At 43.3% G+C, this 26,600-nt stretch overlaps 1 protein-coding gene across 1 annotated transcript; it reads left to right on the forward strand.

Moving 5' to 3' along the window:
* Positions 1-389: 389 nt before the first annotated feature.
* Positions 390-26,351, forward strand: LOC311150599 (erythroferrone). The gene is made up of 8 exons (XM_084188083.1): positions 390-1,674; positions 1,962-2,078; positions 9,739-9,853; positions 23,009-23,136; positions 23,494-23,605; positions 24,336-24,417; positions 24,531-24,609; positions 24,920-26,351. Exons 1-8 carry the CDS (start codon positions 1,513-1,515, stop codon positions 25,016-25,018), a joined length of 894 nt encoding a protein of 297 aa, XP_084044209.1. The 5' UTR covers positions 390-1,512; the 3' UTR covers positions 25,019-26,351.
* The last annotated feature ends 249 nt before the right edge of the window (positions 26,352-26,600 follow it).

Here is a 26,600-nt window from a genome sequence, read left to right on the forward strand (position 1 = left end):
CTCCCTCACTCTCCCCCTTTCTCTCTTTTGCAATGACCCTCCATTTCGTTGTGCCAGATTTGATAGCTTGTGTTATCAATGGCTCTATTGGTATGTGTGACCGTGTTATTTATGTCAATGTTGTCTGTAAATGTTGATTTATTTTTAACTCGAAAACAAATTTGTGAATAAGACGAATAAAGTGGACTTGGCTGAACTCTCTCACTTTGACAACTCCAAGTTCACCATAATAGAAATATAATTTGTCTGACTCTTAAGGATGTAATAAATTCAATTTAACATCCTTGGGTCAGGGTCAAGGAGCAATGGCTACCTTGTTGGCACTAGGACCCAGCAAAAAATAATGACATATGGGAAGCCATGTAAGTCAGTGCAAGAGAACTTGCAGCAGAGAAGGGAAAATGATTACGAGAGGGAGGGAATGAAAGAGACCACAGACAAAGAACAGAGACTGGGAAAGAACACTGGGAGGAGGGAGTGGGATAAAGAGAGAGACAGAAGGACGCAGGGCAGACAAGAGGAACAGGGCTGCAGTTGGAAAGAGTGACAGCTCAAGATCAAGAGGCTGATAGAGAGTGAGAGTGAACGAGGAGCCCACTAAGAAGGAGGGAGGGAGGAGGAGGAGTCTTGAACAACAAGAGGAAGATAAAAAAAAAGCGCTTGGGAGAGAGAAAGATCTACAAACAGAACCCGTCCAAACACAGCCATTACACTGGAGCAGCGTGCTGAGCCCAAGGAATATGGATTGAAGTCAAGACAAGTTGGAAATCTATCTGGGAATAGGACACCCTAATTCAACCGACAACCAAAGGAACAACTGCTGTAGCGAGGAGAGGAGGAGAAAGACAGACAGTGAGAGGGAGCAAGAGAAGAGAGAGAGTACAGGATAGTGAACGAGTAAGGGAAAAAGAGTGGCTAGACAGAGGAAGGCAAAAGAAAGAGAATTAATACCACCCACTGTGCCAATACCACACACAGATTCAAAGACAGAAACCCTGCCTGTGCCACACACATAGTATTTATGTCTCACACAGTGGCAATACTGCACACACCGAATTTCTCAAACACGTTTGCGTGCGACATATGCAGTAAGTATTCAACACGCTGAAATCAAAACGTTTGTATCAACAGAAACGGAGAGACACAAAGAAGATAAAGAGGCATGGAGAGACATTAGAGCGTCATATGGGTTGATATTACTACGCACAGAGTTACATAGACAGACAAAACGCAACATAGTGGCATCACGGGGCCTCCACAGGAGCAGGAACTCTTGGAAAACAAACCTGAGGAACTATACAGCCAACTTAACCCCATAAAAGAATTACCACAGAGCTGGAGGCCGGTGATTGTCCTACACTTTGACTACAATCCTACCACCATCAAACAGCAGCAAAGCAGAGCAACTGTATTGAGGATCTATCATATCCGTAGGATGGGTGCCTAAGACAGGCGAGCTGAAGAGCTGTGTCCCTGGAAGGAGCACCACCAGCCCTCCAGCCCCTCCCCACCATGCTGCCCCGGACGGCCCAGGGCAGGGGCACCTTAAGCAGAGTACGAGGGCTCCTGCTGCTGCCCCTCCTAATGGTGCTGCTGGTGACTTTTTGTGCTGCACAGAGTGAGAAGAGTCAGGAAAACCAGGGAGAGAATAACACTGGCAGTACGGAGAGCCCGGTACGTCTCTATCTTAACGCACACCATTACCAATACGTCTCTCACGTACACACATAATCACACATTAACAATTAAACACATAGTTTTTTTCCAAAATGGCAGTATGTGCCTGACATGATGAATGACTGTTATGATTGGTATAAGTTAGTGAGTCAGATATAATTGCTGTGGTAAATATTGTGACATTACTGTTCAGTGTGAGGACCAAGTGGTTACAGTGTGCATGGTTCAAGGGGATATATTTAAACATTCATGGTAATGGTAATGGTAACTCATTGTAATTGCAGGAGACTGTCTCCTCAGATGTGGCCATCGTCAGTCCTCGTAACTCCTGGCTTGTCTTCAGACACAACTCCAACAAAGGAGAGAACAAGAAGACCAAGCCCCCAAAGAGGGCATCTAAGGTGAGTAGATATAGAAATGGAAACCCATACAGATCTACACAGTAGGCTAATACAAGCCTAGCTAACACGGATACAAGCTAGCTAACACAGGTACATTCAGATTCTGGCTTATATAAGTTCTGAACAAAAATATGAGTGCAACATGCAAAGATTTTACTGAGTTACAGTTCATATAAGGAAATCAGTCAATTGAAATACAGTGAGGGAAAAAAGTATTTGATCCCCTGCTGATTTTGTACATTTGCCAACTGACAAAGACATGATCAGTCTATAATTTTAATGGTAGGTTTATTTGAACAGTGAGAGACAGAATAACAACAAAAAATCCTGAAAAACACATGTAAAAAATGTTAGAAATTGATTTGCATTTTAATGAGGGAAATAAGTATTTGACCCCTCTGCAAAACATGACCTAGTACTTGGTGGCAAAACCCTTGTTGGCAATCACAGAGGTCAGATGTTTCTTGTAGTTGGCCACCAGGTTTGCACACATCTCAGGAGGGATTTTGTCCCACTCCTCTTTGCAGATCTTCTCCAAGTCATTAAGGTTTCGAGGCTGACGTTTGGCAACTCGAACCTTCAGCTCCCTCCACAGATTTTCTATGGGATTAAGGTCTGGAGACTGGCCAGGCCACTCCAGGACCTTAATGTGCTTCTTCTTCAGCCACTCCTTTGTTGCCTTGGCCGTGTGTTTTGGGTCATTGTCATGCTGGAATACCCATCCACGACCCATTTTCAATGCCCTGGCTGAGGGAAGGAGGTTCTCACCCAAGATTTGACGGTACATGGCCCCGTCCATCGTACCCTTTGATGCGGTGAAGTTGTCCTGTCTCCTTAGCAGAAAAACACCCCCAAAGCATAATGTTTCCACCTCCATGTTTGACAGTGGGGATGGTGTTCTTGGGGTCATAGGCAGCATTCCTCCTCCTCCAAACACGGCGAGTTGAGTTGATGCCAAAGAGCTCCATTTTGGTCTCATCTGACCACAACACTTTCACCCAGTTCTCCTCTGAATCATTCAGATGTTAATTGGCAAACTTCAGACGGGCCTGTATATGTGCTTTCTTGAGCAGGGGGACCTTGCGGGCGCTGCAAGATTTCAGTCCTTCACGGCGTAGTGTGTTACCAATTGTTTTCTTGGTGACTATGGTCCCAGCTGCCTTGAGATCATTGACAAGATCCTCCCGTGTAGTTCTGGGCTGATTCCTCACTGTTCTCATGATCATTGCAACTCCACGAGGTGAGATCTTACATGGAGCCCCAGGCCAAGGGAGATTGACAGTTCTTTTGTATTTCTTCCATTTGCGAATAATCGCATCAACTGTTGTCACCTTCTCACCAAGCTGCTTGGCGATGCTCTTGTAGCCCATTCCAGCCTTGTGTAGGTCTACAATCATGTCCCTGACATCCTTGGAGAGCTCTTTGGTCTTGGCCATGGTGGAGAGTTTGGAATCTGATTGATTGATTGATTGATTGCTTCTGTGGACAGGTGTGTTTTATACAGGTAACAAGCTGAGATTAGGAGCACTCCCTTTAAGAGTGTGCTCCTAATCTCAGCTCGTTACCTGTATAAAAGATACCTTGGGAGCCAGAAATCTTTCTGATTGAGAGGGGGTCAAAAATTATTTTGGACATGCGTTTTTCTGGATTTATTTGTTGTTATTCTGTCTCTCACTGTTCAAATAAACCAACCATTAAAATTATAGACTGATCATTTCTTTGTCAGTGGGCAAACGTACAAAATCAGCAGGGGATCAAATACTTTTTTCCCTCACTGTAAATAAATTAGGCCCTAAACTATGGATTTCACATGACTGGGCAGGGGCGCAGCCATGGGTGGGCCTTGCCCAGCCAATCAGAATGAGTTTTCCCCCACAAAAAGGCTTTATTACAGACAAATACTCCTCAGTTTCATCAGCTGTCCGGGTGGCTGGCCTCAGACGATCTCGCACGTGAAGAAGCCGGACATGGAGGTCCTGGGCTGGCGTGATTACACGTGGTTTGTGGTTGTGAGGCCGTTTGAACATACTGCCAAATTCTCTAAAATGACGTTGGAGGTGGCTTATGGTAGAGAAATTAACATAAAATTATCTGGCAACAGCTCTGGTTGACATTCCTGCAGTCAGCATTCCAATTGCACGCTCCCTCAAAACTTGAGACATCTGTTGCAGGTGTTGTGTGACAAAAGTGCACATTTTAGAGTGGCCTGTGTAATGATCATGCTGTTTAATCAGCTTCTTGATATGCCACACCTGTCAGGTGGATGGATTATCGTAGCAAAGAAGAAATGCTCACTAACAGGGATGTAAACAAATTTGTGCACAAAATTTGAGATAAATAAGGTTTTTGGGCGTATGGAACATTTCTGGGATCTTTTATTTCAGTTCCTGAAACATGGGACCAACACTTTACATATTGTGTTTATATTTTTGTTCAGTATATTTACAGTGCCTTCAGAAAGTATTCATACCCCTTGACTTATTCCACATTTTCACCTATCTATCTACACACAATACCCCATAATGACAAAGTGAAAACATGTTTATAGAAATGTTAGCAAATTTATTGAAAATGAAATACAGAAATATCTCATTTACGTAAATATTCACACCCTGAGTCAATACATGTTAGAATCACCTTTGGCAGCGATTACAGCTGTCAGTCTTTCTGGGTAAGTCGCTAAGAGCTTTGCACACCTGGATTGTACAATATTTGCACATGCTTCCGGATTCCACACAGAGGGGACTATCCCCCGTGGAGAGCCACACCCTCTGTCCTGGGCGAAAAACTGGGTCTGGGCGATGCCTGCGGTTGGTCTGATGTTGAGACCTGACGAGGCCCGCTTAAGCGCTGCCCGTAACTGCCTCCAGGTGCGGCGACAGCGACTGATGTGGGCCTGGACCGACGGGCCGCCGCCTCCTCCTCTTGCTCTGGGAATAAGGGGGGTTGGTACCCGTATTGGCACTGGAAGGGGGACAGGCCGGTGGACGAGCAGAGAAGGCTGTTGTGGGCGTACTCCGCCCATGCCAGTTGCTGACTCCACGTAGCTGGGTTGCTGGTTGACGCGCTCTGTCTGCCCGTTCGACTGGGGATGGAAGCCAGAAGACAAGCTGACGGAGGCGCCGAGGCAGGTGGGGAACACCTTCTAGAACCTGGAGGCGAACTGAGAACCCCGATCTGACGCCACATCTTGGGGAAGGCCGTGGACCCGGAAAACGTGCTGCACCACCAACTTAGCCGTCTCGCAGGCCGACGGGAGTTTGAGAAGGGGTATGAAGTGGGCAGCCTTCGAAAACCATTCCACAACGACCAGGATGACTGTGTATCCATCAGAGGGGGGTAAGGCGGAAATGATATCCAGCTAGATGTGGGACCAGGGGTGCTTGGGGATAGGCAGGGGTCGGAGCAGCCCTGCCGCGGGCTGAGGTGAGCTCTTCGTGTGCACGCACACCGGGCAAGCCGCCACGAAAGCGCACGTACCCCCCTCAGCTGATGGCAACCAGAACCTCCTACGCAGGAACTCCAACGTCCTGGCAGCCCCCGGATGGCTGGTGAGGTCGGACGCGTGCGCCCACTGAAGCAGTCGCGAGCGCGCAGCCTTGGGTACGTACATCCTCCCCAATGGGCCTCCGCCCGGATCGGGCTCCCGCCGTAGCGCTGCTCTGACCAGCCTATCGATTCCATTGGGGACAATGGGGTCATCTCTCTCCACCAGGTCCACGGGTATGAGATCGTGAACCGGAATCTGGTGAAGAACAACGCCCACCTGGCCTGGCGTGAGTTGAGCCTCTTGGCCCCCTGAACGTAGGCTAAATTCTTATGGTCAGTCCATACGACGAATGGATGGGCGGCCCCCTCTAGCCAATGCCTTCACTCCCCCAGGGCGAGCTTGACCGCTAGCAGCTCACGGTTCCGCACGTCATAATTCCGCTCCGCCGAGGACAGCCGACGGGAGAAAAACAGGTAGGGGTGAGTCTTACCGTCCGGAGGAACCGCTGGGACAGGATTGCTCCCACCGCAACGTCTGAAGCATCCACCTCCACAATGAACGGTAGGGACGGATCAGGATGCCCTAGGACCAGGGCCGATGTAAAGCGCAACTTAAGCGCAGCAAATGCGTTCCACGCTTCCGGGGTCCAGGCGAAGGGGCGCACGCTCGTCTGGGTGAGGGCTGTCAGGGGCGTGGCTAGGGAGCTAAAATTGCGAATAAATCGCCTATAAAAATTAGTGAACCCTAAAAACCTTTGTAGTTGCTTGAGGGATGGGCTGGGGCCAATCCAGTACCGCGCTGACCTTGGCTGGGTCCATCCGTAGGTCCCCCTGGGTGACAATGAACCCCAAGAAGGAGACTGTCTCTCTATGGAACACGCAGTTCTCCGCCTTGACGTACAGCTGGTGACGGAGAAGGAGTTGGAGGACCTGCCGAACGTGCTGCTGGTGTTCACTCATGTCCTTTGAAAATATTAGGATGTCATCCAAATACACGAAGACGCTGTAGTCGAGGAGGTTCTGGAGCATGTCATTGACTAACACCTGGAACACTGCAGGTGCATTGGCACGGGGACAGTGCGCCGGGTGATGAAGCCCGACCCCAACGGCCGGCCATCCAGGCCCATGACCGGAACCGGCTCAGAGAGGGAAAGTAACGGAACGCTCCACCCTTGGGCCAGCCCCGCTGTTTCCTGCAGCCCCCGCGGTACTCAGAGATGTGTTGTTTTGGATTTGCCCCAAACATTAAGCTTTGTATTCATGATATAAAGTTAATTTCTTTGCCACATTTTCTGTAGTTTTACTTTAATGCCTTATATTATATTTTTATTCTGTACAGGCTTCCTTCTTTTCACTCTGTCATTTAGGTTAGTGTTGTGGAGTAATTACAATGTTGTTGATCCATCCTCAGTTTTCTCGTATCACCGCCATTAAACTCTGTAACTGTTTTAAAGTCACCATTGGCCTCACAGTGAAATCCCTGAGCGGTTTCCCTCCTCTCCAGCAACTGAGTTAGGAAGGACACGTATCTTTGTAGTGACTGGGGTTTGTAGTGACGCCCTCATTCTCATCGACGGGGCTGTAGGGGAACAGGTTGAGAGCTTCAAGTTCCTTGGTGTCCACATCACCAACGAACTATCATGGTCCAAACACACCAAGACAGTCGTGAAGAGGGCACGACAAAGCCTATTCCCCCTCAGGAGACTGAAAAGATTTGGCATGGGTCCTGAGATCCTCAAAAAATTATACAGCTGCACCATCGAGAGCATCCTGACTGGTTGCATCACCGCCTGGTATGGCAACTGCTCGGCCTCCGACCGCAAGGCACTACAGAGGGTAGTGCGTACGGCCCAGTACATCACTGGGGCCAAGCTTCCTGCCATCCAGGACCTCTATACCAGGCGGTGTCAGAAGAAGGCCCTCAATGTTGTCAAAGACTCCAGCCACCCTAGTCATAGACTGTTCTCTCTGCTACCGCACGGCAAGCGGTACCGGAGTGCCAAGTCTAGGTCCAAAAGACTTCTCAACAGCTTCTACCCCCAAGCAATAAGACTCCTGAACAGCTAATCATGGCTACCCGGACTATTTGCACTGCCCCACCACCCCCACCCCCCACCCCATCTTTTTACGCTGCTGCTACTCTGTTAATTATTTATGCATAGTCACTTTAACTCTAACCACATGTACATATTACTTCAACTACCTCAACTAGCCGGTGCCCCCACATATTGACTCTGCACCGGTACCCCCCTGTATATATAGCCTCCCTACTGTTATTTTATTTTACTTCTGCTCTTTTTTTCTCAACACTTTTTTGTTGTTGTTGTTTTATTTTACTTTTTTATTTAAAAATAAATGCACTGTTGGTTAAGGGCTGTAAGTAAGCATTTCACTGTAATGTCTGCACCTGTTGTATTCGGCGCATGTGGCCAATAAAATTTGATTTGATATGATTGATACACCATCCAAAGCGTAATTTATAACTTCACCCTGCTCAAATGGATATTCAATGTCTGTTTTTGTTTTGTTTTTGTTTTTCCATCTACCAATAGGTAACCTTCTTTGTGAGGCATTGGAAAACCTCCCTGGTCTTTGTGGTTGAATCTATGTTTGAAATGTACTGCTCGACTGAGGGACCTTACAGTTAATTGTATATGGGGTACAGAGATGAGGTAGTCATTCAAAAACCATGTTAAACAATATTATTGTACACAGAGAAAGTCCATGCTACTTATTATGTGACTTGTTAAGCAAAATTTTTTATTTAGGCTTGCCATAACAAAGGGGATGAACACTTATTGACTTGACATCTCAGCCTTTTATTTTTTATTAATTTGTAAGAATTTCTAAAAACATTTTTCCAATATGGGGTATTGTGTGTAGGCCAGTGACACATAATCTCCATTTTAATTTCAGGCTGTAACACAACAAAATGTGGAAAAAGTCAAGGGGTGTGAATACTTTCTGAAGGCACTGTAGGTTTAAACTATATACGTTTAAATATGTATGCTGCTAAGTGGGCACGATGGTAACATAAGCGAAAGCAGGTGAAATGGGTTCAAAGAAGCTAATGTAAGCAAGCGTTAGGCTAACACATCAAAAGACATACCAGGTAAGCAAATTTAGGGCGCTATTCAATCTGTAAAGCTGAAGTGTTTAAAATATAAAGGTAATTTCTGATTGAGCCGACATATGCAGCGTTTACCGTGAATACAGTCTCCGCTAAAGCGGGAACATTACCTTAAAATTTGAATCATGCTGTAAAGCTGAACTTCAGCAATGCGGATTGAATAGAGCCCCTAGTGTCTTACGTGACCAGATATATTCAACACAGTTGAATAAATACTGAGCAGCATATTCACCTAGGCTATGTGTGGGTTCCCCTGGATTTACAGTTAGCAGCAGGTGTATTGCTAACAGGTAAATAAATATACAGTACATGCGTGTAGCAATAAATAGATGGATACAGGTTAGTTTATATAATGACATAGCTATTGAAATAGAGGCTGCACTAACTTACCAAAAATGTATTTACATGGTAGTTAAGGTGTGTACAATGTAATCACTGTAGGTACATATTACTACATATGTATTACAACTGTTACTTGTTTGCAGCATGCACAATATCAAGGATTTGGACATAAACTCTCAATGAAGACAACTGAATGCTGGTGAGCAAATGGGTCTAGAGTAGATACACTGTGTCTTTACTGTTCATTTCATCCATTGCAAGTCAAGGTAGATCTCCTTACATTTCACCTTAGTTGAAATTCAAATACACATGCAATAGGTGTGGTCTGAGCATTGTGAGTTTAGGGCCCTCACTCAGGAAGAAGTAAGGCATCTCTGCTCTCTCGTGTTAGATGGTGGGAGTGATAGATTGTTTAATTGTAACAGGTTTAAAGGGTGCCAATTTGACCAAGTTTAGTCAAAATGATGGGCAATGATTTTAATAAAAAAGAGTGTCTAGGTATACCGCATTTAATCTGGATTTGATGAAGCAAGTTTATAGTCTTAGAATCCCTTGCTTCCCTTTTATCCTGATCCATCGAGAATAACTGTAACCAATCAGTTTTAGGTGTAGACGCCTTTAGATATTCCCGTTTGTATGAACTCTTTGAGGACTGATCATCGAGGACTGGTTTCATTTTTTTTTTGTCTCTGTCTGTAGCATGGGCTACCAGGGCCCCCCGGACCACCAGGCCCCCAAGGGCCACCCGGCCCCCCCGCCCCGCTGTTACCTCAGCAGGAAGAGCTGATGCAGGAGTTCCAGCTACGACTGAGAGGTACACAAGAACAGACCAATGGCAGACTCTGAAATTAAGGGACAGACCTGGATGTCAACCAGTCATTGGTCTCCACTAGGCTACGACATAGTGTCAAGTGTATCCTAAGGTCCAAATTTTGTTCAATCGTGGCCTGGGGTGGTCTAGCGTTTAGGGGCCGCTACCTTCAGCACGCACATATAGGCCTATCGTGTCGATTCTGGCCCACGCCCTTCTGGCACAAAGAACTCAATCCCACGATTGGCTTGATATATTTACACATTTCAAATATGGACAGTCCAGGAATATTCTATCCTGATCTTGATAATAAATTACCATACCAGACACTTTTGGACAACATAAATAGGGAACAAATCAAATAATAACAATAGGCCACACCAACATTAGTTTCCATTTATACAACGTGTCGGGTACATTTCCACAGTAGGTTTGCTGTGGTAAACGATTAAATACTTTGTTTCTATTGTACGGAATGCTTGTCAAATAGATAAATCGCCATTAGTCTGTTCAAAAAGGTCTAAGTTGTTCTGATTACAATACAAACCAGAGGACAAACATATCTTGAAAGACTTTGGTTGCAAGCAGGACTAAGGTAAAACGATTTTGTTGCGCTGAGACACTTTTTTTTTTATCAGACTATTCTTTTTACTTATTGAAATTTTTTAAATAAATGCAATTCAATTTTGGGCCTAATGTAGGCTCAGGCTGGTCACGATATCATGAGGCTCTGAGCCAGAGCTTGCTGCTTAGACCACTGCGCTACGGCAGTTAACAATACTCTAACAAGCATTAAGAATACTATGAATACTGATGACACATAGGCGCGTCGTTTTTAATTATTTTGTTTTAATCCTTCCCCAAAACATGGTCCTAGTGCTCTATTCAATCCACATTGCGGAAGTTCAGCTTTACCTTGTGATTTAAATTTAAAGGCAATGTTCCCGCTTTAGCGGAGACTGCATTCACGGTAAATGCTGCATATGTCGGCTCAATCGGAAATTACCTTTACATTTCTATTGCGGAATCTGTAACACTTCAGCTTTACAGATTGAATAGAGCCCCTAACCTTAACCACTCTGAATTAATGCCTAAACTGTTAACCTAATAGTTTCAACCCTGTAACCACGTGGAATGAATACATCAAAAATAGACGTTCATCCACGAGGCAAAGGGCAGTGGGCCAGGTTCAAACCCATGCTGACTCTGGCTGTAACCGATGGACCACACAGGCACTGAGGAAACAAATAATTTATTCTGCCTATTGTTTACCTTCAACATATACAGTGAGGGAAAAAAGTATTTGATCCCCTGCTGATTTTGTACGTTTGCCCACTGACAAAGAAATGATCAGTCTATAATTTTAATGGTAGGTTTATTTGAACAGTGAGAGACAGAATAACAACAACAAAATCCAGAAAAACGCATGTCAAAAATGTTATAAATTGATTTGCATTTGAATGAGGGAAATAAGTATTTGACCCCCTCTCATACAGAAAGATTTCTGGCTCCCAGGTGTCTTTTATACAGGTAACGAGCTGAGATTAGGAGCACACTCTTAAAGGGAGTGCTCCTAATCTCAGTTTGTTACCTGTATAAAATCAAATCAAATTTTATTGGCCACATGCGCCGAATACAACAGGTGCAGACATTACAGTGAAATGCTTACTTACAGCCCTTAACCAACAGTGCATTTATTTTAAATAAAAAAAGTAGAATAAAACAAAAAAGTGTTGAGAAAAAAAGAGCAGAAGTAAAATAAAATAACAGTAGGGAGGCTATATATACAGGGGGGTACCGGTGCAGAGTCAATGTGCGGGGGCACTGGCTAGTTGAGGTAGTTGAAGTAATATGTACATGTGGGTAGAGTAAAAGACATCTGTCCACAGAAGCAATCAATCAATCAGATTCCAAACTCTCCACCATGGCCAAGACCAAAGAGCTCTCCAAGGATGTCAGGGACAAGATTGTAGACCTACACAAGGCTGGAATGGGCTACAAGACCATCGCCAAGCAGCTTGGTGAGAAGGTGACAACAGTTGGTGCGATTATTCGCAAATGGAAGAAACACAAAAGATCTGTCAATCTCCCTTGACCTGGGGCTCCATGCAAGATCTCACCTCGTGGAGTTGCAATGATCATGAGAACGGTGAGGAATCAGCCCAGAACTACACGGGAGGATCTTGTCAATGATCTCAAGGCACCTGGGACCATAGTCACCAAGAAAACAATTGGTAACATACTATGCCGTGAAGGACTGAAATCCTGCATCGCCCGCAAGGTCTTAATGACTTGGAGAAGATCTGCAAAGAGGAGTGAGACAAAATCCCTCCAGAGATGTGTGCAAACCTGGTGGCCAACTACAAGAAACGTCTGACCTCTGTGATTGCCAACAAGGGTTTTGCCACCAAGTACTAAGTCATGTTTTGCGGAGGGATCAAATACTTTTTTCCCTCACTGTAATAAACAATTTATCTAAAAAAAACTATATTTTTCAGGGGGTGCTGCAGCACCTTCAGCACCCCTATGCCAACAACCCCCTAAATATTTCTTCAGATATTCAAATCCTCCTGCTGCAGGACTCGCCTGCGATGAAAGGGGTGAAATTAAGATCCAACATCGGTGACATTTCAAGCTAGCTGTAAAATGAGTTTACGGTACGTTCTTAACCCCATTACGCTCACCCCTTCTAAACTTGCTACACAGCGAACTACCCCGGCCGTTGAGCCGATCCTGGTCACAGACACCACTGTAACGGGGGACAGTGTGCTACAAACAGTTTAGCTTCCTCCACTGTCCGATTTCCCCAGACTGGGCTCGAACCAGTGATCCTCTGCTTCGCAACACACATGACCACCCTCCTTGACAATGTTCCAACGGGTCAAGCCACTCAAAATGTACCTGTTGGATTGCTCCATCGGCGACATTTCAAGCTAGCTGTTGCGTGAGCTTACAGTACGTTCCTAACTCCGTTACACAAGTTCTATTCTACATTTTAGTCATTTAGCAGATGCTCTTATCCAGAGCGACTTACAGCTAGTGAGTGCATACATTTTTCATACTGGCCCCCCGTGGGAATCGAACCCACAACCCTGGCATTGCAAGCACCATGCTCTACCAACTGAGATACAGGAGGCTCTGAGCTTCTATGACTCCATAGTGGCAGGCAGCTCTACGCAGTGCATTCTCTTATAGTAAAGTGCGGCCTGGAAATAAGATTAAATTTCTAAAGTAGGCAAACCCTTTGTCGTCATTATGATGTCACTAGTTCTACTTTAGAAGTAGTATAACATTGCATAGTTAAGATTGAGTGAAGAGCATGTTAGCATTGCTAGGTTTTTATGACGATAGTTGCTAGATAATGGCGACATAGATATACTTTAGGCATATTGCTGATGCAGTGGAGGCTCCTCAGAGGAGGAAGGGGAGGAACAACCTAATTAGTAAAAAAAAAAAATGTATAAGGTATCCTTTTTAGATAAAGCTATACTAAATATATTCACGTCACCAAATAACTGATTAAAACACATTGTTTTGCAATAAAGGTCTACAGTAGCCTCAACAGCGCAGCTGAATACTGTATGCTGAAAACACTCGGTTTGTTATTTTTTACTAAAATATGAGTTAAATATAAATACTGAACTTGTTTTTGCATGGATTCCGCGACGCGGTTAGCTTTTAACAGCTAGGACCGCTATTTCTTGTCCGAGAATCCCGCTTAACAGACAGGTTGAAGCCTGCTTGACAGATCTGCTAAGCTGCTAGCCATCAAGCTAACGAAGTTCGTCCCAGATGAGTTTTGCAATGGAGCCCTCTTTGTCTGGAGAAATAAATGAACGGTTCCAGCACTGTAGTAGCTGTATCTACTATGCTTTGTTTCGGGACAAACTGGATCACTCAGAGTTCCAATGTGGCAATTGTTTGCTTGCCGAGGATTATAGGCTTGAGGTGGCTTCCTTGATCACGCAGGTCACCAGCCTACGTAATAAACTGGGGAAACGCAGAGTGGAATGTTTACCTTTTCTACGCCGGTGGCTGGACGTCGTTCGCACTTGTTGGATGCATCTCCGCCTTGTCGTTTGTCGTTATCCGACTGGCCGGTGTTGCCTGGTGTTCGTTCGCCAGGGGAGCCTGCCTCTCCTCCCCCATCTGATAGCGGAGTCGAAGGAGCACAGCAAGAGGAGCATGGCACTCAACGATGGTCGCATGTCACAAGCCGTGGAAGCCGAAGACAGCGGCCTCCCGCAAAGCACTCTACACTCCCAACGAGAGGCCCGGAGCGGCTACAAACAACAAATAGTTTTGCTGTCCTGGAGCCTGATCTTCCTGCAACTTCGTCGCTGGGGGTGCCTGTGTCTGCGGCCGCAGTGCCTACTCCTACGATTTCTAAGTCGACGTCGGCAAACTTCCGTCCCTGCTCTGGATCGAGCGGGGCTTCTCCATCTGTCGGAGGCCTGCACTAGGCGCCGGGAGCGACGGGCTGAAATGATCCTGCCTCTCGCCCATCCATAAAGGGTTCTCCGAATCCTGTGAAGCGTAAGAGTGTGTGGATTTCCTCATCCTTCTCGCCGGCCGTGATTTTGGGCAGCACCATGATAAGAAATGTGACCATTCCAGGTGCAAAAACAATGTCCTATCCCGGAGCTCGAGTAAATTATATTACTAAACTGCTCCCGAATGTACTACGTCAGGACATGGAAATCGATTATATCGTAGTCCATGTGGGTTTTAATGACATAATGAAGAGCAGCTCTGAATAGTTGAAACTGGATTTTAAAGAGCTGATTGACGCTCTGCTAGACACTAATAAAATACCCATCATATCTGGCCCTGTGCCCTCTCTGAATCATGGCATTGAATGCTTTAGCAGGATTCCTGCTCTTCACAACTGGCTACGTGATTATTGCAGCTCAATGGGTGTAACTTTTGTTGACAATTTCGATACCTTTTGGAAACATAACACATTTTATAAGGAGGATGGGATCCACCCAAATCATTTGGGTTCCTGGATCCTTTCACAGCATTATAAGGCTGCATTGAGACAATGACTTATCAATGACCCAAGCCCAGCTCAGTTAATCCCTACCATTGTGACGCTGAGTTGTCATAATGCTTCAGCAAATGTACATTATACCAGGGGCATTGGTAGACACAATGTAAGTAACTTAATTGATGTCCATCTAACTGCCCTGAATGCCTTTGCTGATCCTACAGCTATTGTATGCAGCAATCATGTGCCTATGAACCAAATTTATGCTGTTAGCACTGAGGCGGTGTGCCCTAGTAGGAAGTCCACTGTGTGCAGCTCACCCTGCACTAACATAAATAACATGAGCATATCTACTTCTGCTAAGCTTCCCAGTAAAGCAATGAAAACAATCTAGCATCCCAGAAAAGTGCTCAAAATAGCCCATGTTAACATATGTAGCTTAAGAAACAAGGTTCATGAAATTAACAATTTGCTAGTAACAGATGAAACTCACTTAGATAATATGTTTGATGATAGAGTGGTAGCAATACAAGGTTATAACATTTACAGAAAAGACAGAAATGCCAATGGTGGAGGTGTTGCTGTTTATATTCAGAACCACATTCCTGTAAAGCTTAGAGAGGATCTCATGTTCAATACTGTTTAAGTAATATGGCTACAGGTTCATCTGCCTCACCTAAAGCCCATTCTTGTGGGAAGCTGCTATAGACCACCAAGTGCTAACAGTCAGTATCTGGATAACATTTGTGAAATGCTTGATAATGTATGTGATATCAACAGAGAGGTATATTTTCTGGGTGATTTAAATATTGACTGGCTTTCATCAAGCTGCCCACTCAAGAAAAAGAATCATACTGTAAACAGTGCCTGCAACCTGGTTCAGGTTATCAGTCAACCTACCAGGGTAGCTACAAACAGCACAGGAATTAAATCATCAACATGTATTGATCACATCTTTACTAATTCTGCAGAAATTAGCTTGAAAGCAGTATCCAGATCCATCGGATGTAGTGATCACAATACAGTAGCCATATCTAGGAAAACCAAAGTTCCAAAGGCTGGGCCTAATATAGTGTATAAGAGGTCATACAATAAGTTATGTAGTGATTCCTATGTTTTTGATGTAAATAATATTTGTTGGTCTGTGGTGTGTAATGAGGAGCAAACAGACGCTGCACTTTACACATTTATGAAATTGCTTATTCCAGTTACTAATAAGCATGCATCCATTAAGAAAATGACTGTAAAAACGGTTAAATCCCCAAACGCATTGCAAATTGAGAAATCATGTGACTAAACTGTATAAAAAGCAGAAGAAACTACACTATGAAACCAAGATAAATGCCATAAAGAATGATAGTAAAAACTTTGGAGCACCTTAAATTAAATTTTGGGAAAAAAGGCAAACTCAGTTCCATCATTCATTGAATCAGATGGCTCATTCATCACAAAACTGACTGATATTGCCTACTACTTTAATTATTTTTTCATTGTCAAGATTAGCAAATTTATGCAAGACATGCCAGCAACAAACGCTGACACTACATATCCAAGTATATCTGGCCAAATTATGAAAGACAATCATTGTAATTTTGAATTCCGTAAAGTGAATGTGGAAGAAGCCACCGGGGTCTGACAACTTGGATGGAAAATTACTGAGGATAATAGCGGATGATATTGCCACTCCTATTTGCCATATTTTAAGCCTACTAGAAAGAGTGTGCCCCCAGGCCTGGAGGGAAGCAAAAGTAATTCCACTACCTAAGAATGTCTCAAATAGCCGACCAATCAGCCTGTTAACCAACCCTTAGTAAACTTTTGGAAAATATTGTGTTTGACCAGATACAATGCTATTTTACAGTAAACAAATTGCCAGTGTGTCTATATATGTGGATGACTCAACACTATACATGTCAGCTACTACAGCGACTGAAATGACTGCAACACTTAACAAAGAGCTGCAGTTAGTTTCAGAGTGGGTGGCAAGGAATAAGTTAGTCCTAAATATTTCTAAAACTAAAAGCATTGTATTTGGGACAAATAATTCGCTAAACCCTACACCTCAACTAAATTGTGTAATAAATAATGTGAAAATTGAGCAAGTTGAGGTGACTAAACTGCTTGGAGTCACCCTGGATTGTAAACTGTCATGGTCAAAACATATTGATACAACAGTAGCTAAGATGGGGAGAAGTCTGTCCATAATAAAGTGCTGCTCTGCCTTTTTAACAACACTATCAACAAGGTAGGTCCTACAGGCCCTAGTTTTGTCGCACCTGGACTACTGTTCAGTCGTGTGGTCAGGTGCCACAAAGAGGGACTTAGAAAAATTGCAATTGGCTCAGAACAGGGCAGCACGGCTGGCCCTTAAAAGTACACAGAGAGCTACAATGAATAATATGAATGTCAATCTCTCCTGGCTCAAAGTGGAAGAGAGATTGACTTCATCACTACTTGTATTTGTGGAGAGGTATTGACATGTTGAATGCACCGAGCTGTATGTTTGAACTACTGACACACATGCATACCCCAAGAGGTGTCTTCACAGTCCCCAAGTCCAGAACAGACTGTCATTTAGCAGACGCTCTTATCCAGAGCGACTTACAGGAGCAATTAGGGCACATCGACAGACTTTTCACCTAGTCGGCTCAGGGATTAGAACCTGCGACCTTTCGGTTACTGGCACAACGCTCTTAACCACTAAGCTATCTGCCACCCCTACATAGAGCCATGACTACATGGAAGTCTATTCCACATCAAGTAACTGATGCAAGCAGTAAAATTAGGTTTAAAAAACAGATGAAAATACACCTTATGGAACAGCGGGGACTGTGAAGCAACACAAACATAGGCACAGACACATGCATACACACACACGATAACATACGCACTATACACACACGTACACATGGATGTTGTATTGTATGTGGTAGTGGTGGAGTAGAGGCCTGAGGGCACACATAGTGTTGTGAAATACGTGAATGTATTGTAATGTTTTTAAAATGGTATAACTGCCTTAATTTTGCAGCAGCTAATGGTGATCCATAATAAATCCAAATACAAACAGCACCGTCTAGGGTAGCACCCTGGTGTAGCCAGAGGACAGCTATTATGCGTCCTCCTCTGGGTACATTGACTGAGGAGTATTTTTCTCCACTAATACAGGAGTAATAAAGGCCTAGTTCCCATATTTTGTGGCTTTTTTTATAGGCTATGTTGTAGCAACCTCATGATGGGCATAGGGCAAATTAAAGTATTTGAACTGGGTGAATGGAATATGAATGACAGTCATCCAATATTTTGTAATAGAAATAAGGTCATGCTAATTTTTTAAAAAGACAGTCCTCCCTAATCTTAAATGGCACCGACCGCCACTGATCTGAGGACATCAGAATGATGACAAAGGGGTGCCTACTAATTATTTGCCTTATTTAGCAATTACATCTTATTTTGAAGCAACTACAAAATCATCATTAGCCCTTTAAAACTAGTGGACTCCAAAGTTGGGAATCAGTGGCCGCTGAGAACGTTCATAACAATGGAGTGACTCGACCATGAAATCCATAAAAAGGTATCAATTTGATATTGAAGCAAAACCACACCCGACACTAAAGCAGAACCCACAGAGCTAGTTGTTTGAATCAGAGATCACGATTGTTTATATTTTGCAGCATGATTATTGAATTATGACTTATATCTTGATAATCAAAAGCAGCCAGAGCTTGAAAACTGTCATCTGATATGGAAAAAAATTGCCCTAACCGTAAGATACTACGATTGCTGCAAACAATATATGGAATACATACTCTGCGGTGCGCACAGTATATTCACATAACAAACACAGCATAACTCAGTACATATAGCCTACATAACAATGCACTGCCACTACATTTTCTGTATTGGTTACAATTGGTCTTTCTATACAATGTGTGTGAATGTAGGCCATATACAAAATACAATGTTGGGGAGGCTGCTTGTCTGATTGTGGGCTGGTCTGATCCCTTAATAGAGGTAATTTTCCGGAACGTGGATGTGACTTGGCTGGGCCGTAGAATTCCTCAGATTCCTCCAGGCTCGCTAGTGTGTCTTTGTTACTTTTTTGTGTGCGCTCGTGCGTGAGTACGTGTGTGTGAGGTGTTTGTGCATGTCCGTGTGTTTGTAATAACTGTCCGTGTGTGGAATGAGAGTTGGCAGGCTGCCATGTGAGTAGACACGGGTCTGTTTGTGCTCTCTGGGAACTGCAGGCTGTTCTGACAGCACCTCTAAAACATAAAGACTTCTATTCACACAGCCGAGAAGGGTGGCGCCGCACACACACTCTCGCAGACATGTTACACACACTAGCACACAAACTAAAACATGCTTTTTAACACTTATACACACACACACACTGCTGATATTCAAACAGACATATATTTACACCACTGGTGTACCACACCCCCCCACAGACCTTCTGGAGGAGGCCAACCCCCCCCCTCCCCCCCTCCCCACATAGCATATGAACAAGTCATAAGCCATGGCAAAAAATATTTATAATTACAGGATATGTGCTTTAAAACTGCAACATTTTATCTCAGCCTCATTGCAAAATGTGTAGAATAGCAGGACATTAGCTTTAAAAATGCAAATTTTTCTCTCAGCCTCATGGCAAAAAGTGTAGAATAGCAAGAGAGTGTGCTGAGCAATTAACTGAAATGTCAGTTATTTTTCCGTTTTTAAACAGCTAATTGACAGACATTGATGGTTCAATCATTTGAATTCCATTTCGTTCAATGTACACATTTCACTGCAGTTTCTCAAGAGATAAATCAGATCATACCTGTACTGTGCGATGTAGTATGGAGTTGTAGTTACCAACAGGCCAATGTTCTACATAGTTTAGTGCACAAAACGTGATAATTAACTACAATGGCCATAATCCATTGTGCGGCTACTTGTCTGTTTCTTTTACGCCTGCTACGTAAGGGAATGTGGGATCAGTTTCTTTGAGGTATCTAAGTGATTGAAAGTTGGTATTTAGCAGTCATAAAATTATGCCTTATTTACTTTGAAGAACTACTAAAATAGTGATTTTGTCAGACAGCATAGGCAGCATGAGATGATGACTTGGAATTAAATAATAAAGTCATCAAATAAAACAAATGTAATATACACAAGAACTTAAATATTTGTATTAAAGTAAAGTAATATGAATAACTGATGGTTAATAAGTGATAAGCAGTCATGGGCAGTCACTACCATCATGGGACTTGTATTAATTGTTTTATTCTGTGTTACAGCATTTAACCCACATAATGCATAGTGCATTTAATGTAAAAAAAAAAGAAGGTTTTATTTAAATCGAAAATTATGTATTAAACAATATATATACAGTTGAAGTCGGAAGTTTACATACACTTAGGTTGGAGTCATTGGAGTCATTAAAACTTGTTTTTCAACCACTCCACACATTTCTTGTTAACAAACAATAGTTTTGGCAAGTCGGTTAGGACATCTACTTTCTGCATGACACAAGTAATTTTTCCAACAATTGTTTACAGACAGATTATTTCACTTATAATTCACTGTATCAAAATTCCAGTAGGTCAGAAGTTTACATACACTAAGTTGACTGTGCCTTTAAACAGCTTGGAAAATTCCAGAAAATGATTTTATGGCTTTAGAAGCTTCTGATAGGCTAATTGACATAATTTGAGTCAATTGGAGGTGTACCTGTACCTACATTTTAGTCATTTAGCAGACGCTCTTATCCAGAGCGACTTACAGTTAGTGAGTGCATACATTTTCATACTGGCCCCCCAGTGGGAAACGAACCCACAACCCTGGCGTTGCAAGCGCCATGCTCTACCAACTGAGCTACAGGGGAGGTGTACCTGTGGATGTATTTCAAGGCCTACCTTCAAACTCAGTGCCTCTTTGCTTGACATCATGGGAAAATCAAAAGAAATCAGCCAAGACCTCAGAAAATAAATTGTAGACCTCCACAAGTCTGGTTCATCCTTGGAAGCAATTTCCAAACGCCTGAAGGTACCACGTTCATCTGTACAAACAATAGTACACAAGTATAAACACCATGGGACCACGCAGCCGTCATACCGCTCAGGAAGGAGAAGCGTTCTGTCTCCTAGAGATGAACGTACTTTGGTGCGAAAAGTGCAAATCAATCCCAGAACAATAGCAAAGGACCTTGTGAAGATGCTGGAGGAAACAGGTACAAAATTATCTATATCCACCAGTAAAATAAGTCCTATATTGACATAACCTGAAAGGCCACTCAGCAAGGAAGAAGCCACTGCTCCAAAACCGCCATAAAAAAGCCACACTACGGTTTGCAACTGTACATGGGGACAAAGATCATACTTTTTGGAGAAATGTCCTCTGGTCTGATGAAACAAAAATAGAACTGTTTGGCCATAATGACAATCGTTATGTTTGGAGGATAAAGGGAGGACTTGCAAGCTGAAGAACACCATCCCAACCATGAAGCACGGGGGTGGCAGCATCATGCTGTGGGGGTGCTTTGCTGCAGGAGGGACTGGTGCACTTCACAAAATAGATGGCATCATGAGGAAGGAACATTTTGTGGATATATTGAAGCAACATCTCAAGACATCAGCCAGGAAGTTAAAGCTTGGTCGCAAATGGGTCTTCCAAATGGACAATGACCCCAAGCATACTTCCAAAGTTGTGCCAAAATGGCTTAAGGACAACAAAGTCAAGGTATTGGAGTGGCCATCACAAAGCCCTGACCTCACCATAGAAAATGTGTGGGCAGAACTGAAAAAGCGTGTGCGAGCAAGGAGGCCTACAAACCTGACTCAGTTACACCAGCTCTGTCAGGAGGAATGGGCCAAAATTCACCCAACTTATTGTGGGAAGCTTGTGGAAGGCTACCCGAAACGTTTGACCCAAGTTAAACAATTTAAAGGCAATGCTGCCAAATACTAATTGAGTGTATGTAAACTTCTGACCCACTGGGAATGTGATGAAATAAATAAAAGCTTAAATAAATAATTCTCTCTACTATTATTCTGACATTTCACATTCTTAAAATAAAGTGGTGATCCTAACTGACCTAAGACATGGAATTTTTACTAGGATTAAATGTCAGGAATTGTGAAAAACTTAGTTTAAATGTATTTGGCTAAGGTGTATGCAAACTTCCGTCTTCAACTGTATATACCAAAACTGAACCAACCTCAAAAAGCACAAATCGCTCAGCACTACAAGAGATTAGCCATATAACTGCAAATTTTTCTCTATGCCCCGTGGCAAAATGTGTAGAATTGCAGGAAATTTGCTTTAAAACAGCAACATTTTCTCTCAGCCTGATGGAAAAATATGTAGAATAGCATGAGATTAGCTATAAAACTGCACATTCTTCTCTTTGCCCCATGGGGTGGGGCTCTTGCGAGAGGGGCCGCCTGAAAGTGCAGTACGCCACTGATTTGCACACATACACACAGAACAATCTCAAATATATTCATATTTAGCCATGCACATGGCACTCTCAGATTCTTAATTCAAGTCATGTAAGACAGCACCAATCACACACCACTGCTCAAACATATATTCTTTAAGAATATAAACAATACAAAAACAATTCCCTGTCTTTCACTTCAGAACCTTTTTAATTATTCTGACACTCACTCCCTCAATCCACTTGAATCTCACTTATCTCCCCTCCTCTTGCCATTACAGAAAACTCATACCAACATAATCTAAATCTATCAAAGCCTGGACTGTTCAAATACACTGACAATGCATCCTTTCCTTCTTTCCTTCCTTGAAGGTTTTCACCTATCCAGTCTTTGATCTGCCATGACTGGGTAGGTGAAAGCCATGAATAGTCTCTGTGTAAGTCTCAAATGGCACCGTATTCCCTATATAGTGCACACTACTTTCGAACAAAGCCCTATGGGCCCTGGTCAAAAGTAGTACACTAATGAATTGAGGGGAATACGGTGCCATTTGAGACTTACACAGAGACTATTCATGGCTTTCACCTACCCAGTCATGGCAGATCAAAGACTGGATAGGTGAAAACCTTCAAGGAAGGAAAGAAGGAAAGGATGCATTGTCAGTGTATTTGAACAGTCTCCGTCTCTCTTAAAATGAAAGAAATAGGTATTGATCACAGGAACTATCTCCCTCTCACTCTCTCTCAGAGATGGCGGGCGGTCCCTGTCTGCTCTGTGAGCGACCTCCCCGTGTGGCCACCGCCTTCCACTGCCGCCTGCATCACCCCCTCACCGTGCCCCGCCGCAGTCTGCTGGAGCTGCAGCCATTCAGCAGTGTGAGTGAATCGCTCATACACACACACACACACACACATATATATCCACAGACCCTCAAACACGCATACATATGCCAACGCAGGCACACACTCACAAACACACATGCATGTGGTTACAGATACAACTCACTGGAGCCCCAGGCCTTCAGCTGTGTGAGTAGACACACGCTCCAATAAACTCATGCACGTGCACATACACAAACAGTATTATTACATCGGCAGATATTGGAACACCATCTATCCCTCCAAAAGCATGGAAAAAAATTGCCAAATATGACTAGGCTTAAATGGCTTATATTCTAGAAAAGGCAGTATCACTTGACCATTGACCTTTGTCTCCCTGTGTGACCCCTCCAGCCCTCGGACACGGAGCAGAGCCTCCAGAGGGGCCAGGGCTTCAACTCTAGCAGTGGCCGCTACATGGCTCCCGTCTCCGGGTTCTACCAACTCACCGCCAGCCTTCTCATAGGTGAGACTTCCACACCATCCCATACCAAAGTGTTAAATTATGGGGGTAAGGGGGTTTGCAGTACATTTGGGCTGAATTGATGCCCATACCACAAAAAGAGGGAGGGAGAGGAAGAGGTTCAAGAGGGAGGAGGACAGATAGATAGAAAATAGAGATGTAATGAGAGGAAGATAAGTGGTTAGACAAGGAAATTAGGAAGATAGGAGCTGGGGAGAGGCTAGGGAACGATAGAGAGGGGGATGGATAGACGGAGAGAGGAGAAATAAGGAAAACAATGGGAGACTATACAAAATAATGGTTTGTAGAATAACATCTCCACAATAGATCAAATACAAAGTCAACATTACAATAACTCTATAGCATTATACAGTATATATTTTCCTCTAAGTAGCTTTTCCCTCGTGACCTAGAAATATATATATTACCTTCTTTTTTGCCTGCAAGAGGCCAAGTGGAGAAGTGAAGGTTGCAGCCAGCCATGCAAAAAAAAACGGTTTGAACTTTTTGGGTGTGTCATTGGCTTACACCAATCAGAAGTGGCCTAGGCACTGCCCTGGCCAATCAGTGTCAGATGTTGAGAAGATAAGGCCCGGCCAGTTCTGAGGAACAGGGGTGGGGTCTTTCCTCAGAAAGTCCACCCAAAGGGAAACCACCCCGCACCACCACTGCAATGTGTGTGCCTCTGTGCATGTGAAGTAAATGGTGTGTGTGTGTGTGTGTGTGTTCTTAGAGCCCAATGAGAGGTCACAAGCCAGGATGAAGGATAGTGTGAAGGCTTCCATCTGCATTGAGTCCCTATGCCAGAGCAATGTGTGAGTACTAGTACACACACACAAACACACACACACGGCACACACAAGTTGTATTCAATCATTGCCAGTTGTTCCCGCCTGTTTTTCCTGAGCTATGCCTCTGAATGTTCCAGGTCTCTGGAGTCGGTGACAGGGGTGGGTAGTTCAGGAGGAGTCTTCAGCATCTTACTGACAGGAACCCTTTACCTACAGGTAATATACTCTCTCAGACACAGGGTATTATTACACATTCACGCACGCGCACACACAAACACAGTATAGAGTTACACGTGTATATGGCCACCCATTCACAACAATCTGATATCTGCACACACTCCTATCAACACTCTCATCTCCAGATAAAGACATATACTTTGACAATTATGTGCAATTACCTTGTTTGCCAGGAATGATACTGGCAGTCAGAGTGATAGATGAAAATAAACACTGCTCTTGGTGAAAGGATTGAGCGTAGAGTGCTGAGTGACTGATGGTCTTTAACCCTTTATGTTCTGGCTTGCAGGCGGGGGAGTATGTGTCCATTTTCGTCGACAACGGAACAGGCTCAGCACTCACAGTCCTCCAGGATACTTTGTTTTCCGGGATACTCCTGGGAGTGTGAAGACAGTAAAACAAATGATACACCCACATATACATAAGCACACACCCATAGACAGAAATGAACACATGCATTAAACCATGTACGTACACAGAGATGGGCAAAGATACATTCAAATGTATCTGTTACAAAATATAAAATACCCTAAAGACCAATGTATTGTAATGAACTACAAAATACTGGTGCCAACAAATGTATTTGATTAAAATACATGTATTTTGTATTTTCAAAATACAGAAAATACATTTACAAGTAGCCTCCTTAAATGAGTTATAAAACAGCCTGTGAACGTTGGCTAACACGCTATGAACAGTATCTATTGCCCAGACAGTTGGCACAGTTCATAGTGTTAGTCTTCAGAGCTTTGTGGCCGCTGCATTGGTGTCAGAAATGAGATACCATATATTACTCTGAGCCTTACATCATCAGAGGTGTAGGTGGATGCACAAAGGTGTTTGAAAGAAAGTAACTTGCCGAATGAGAGTGAGTGTAGTGATAGTGTGGCAATAAAAATCTAATTCACTGCATTATCCTCACTCTGGAAGTGTACTGTATCTTTGTGCATTAACTTTTTTTGCAAGCTCCTCCACCAACAACTCTCATTGCTGTACACGATAGTGGCATAAGACTTCTGATATGGGGCCACAAAATTGTGAACCTCTATTTTTTTAAACGGTATAAAAGTATTTGTGTTTTGAAAATACAAAATACCATTCTCTGAAGTATATTTTTACAAATTACATCTTCAGTCCTTTCGAATACAAATTACAACATACTCAAAAGTAATTGAAATACCTATCCAATCTCTGTGTGTACATACAGAAAGTATTTCTCAAAATTGTAGACTCTCTCTCACACACACACACACACAGCTATATGCCACTCTGGGCAGAGCAGAGAAGAAAGCCTCACACTGGTAACTGCGAGTGGGATGAGTGTGTCATTAGCAAACATCAACAGTATTCAGACCAGCCTCTGCAATTATCCATAACAGCATTGCTAAGACAACAGGGTCGTATTCACTAGTGCACACTGTAGCAAAACATTTTGCAAAGAAAATGAGTTTCTTATTGGACAACTTCAGGTAGTTGTTTTCTTCCGTTTGGTTTCTACTGAATACGACCCAGGACATTTTGTTAACAACATCTTAAACCACCATTTTGTCTATATACGTAGATGTATTTTTCTAGTGCTACTTTCATTGTCGATGACTCGCTTTAACACGCTATTCAGAATATTTATTTTGCTTTTGGATTTGAAATGAATACGATATATAAAAAGTTGTGGATATTATTGCTTGTAATAAAACATTTTTTGCAATCCCAGTTAGGATATGCTCGCTGGTGTTTGTTTGTTGTTTAAATATGGAATAATCTACAAATGTTCTATTTCCAATTTCAATTCCAAGTGTAATTATAGGCTAATTGCAGAGATACATAGATACTAATTCTTTCTCCTGTGCTTTTATTTCAGTGTTGTTTCAATGTAATTTGTCAACATATTGTGACGTGGAATCTACGTGGAAAATACATTGGATTTGAGGGTGAAGTTTCAACCACATGATTATGTCATCATGGTAACCAAA

This window comes from Coregonus lavaretus (genome assembly GCF_964263955.1).
Source record: "Coregonus lavaretus genome assembly, chromosome: 23".
In the NCBI taxonomy this organism is placed as follows: domain Eukaryota; kingdom Metazoa; phylum Chordata; class Actinopteri; order Salmoniformes; family Salmonidae; genus Coregonus; species Coregonus lavaretus.

Coding starts and splice junctions, on each gene's coding strand:
- LOC311150599 (XM_084188083.1), top strand. CDS start 1,513: ATGCTGCCCCGGACGGCCCAGGGCAGGGGCACCTTAAGCAGAGTACGA. Junction 23,137..23,493: donor AGCTGCAGCCATTCAGCAGT/GTGAGTGAATCG, acceptor TGACCCCTCCAG/CCCTCGGACACGGAGCAGAG. Junction 24,418..24,530: donor TCCCTATGCCAGAGCAATGT/GTGAGTACTAGT, acceptor TGAATGTTCCAG/GTCTCTGGAGTCGGTGACAG.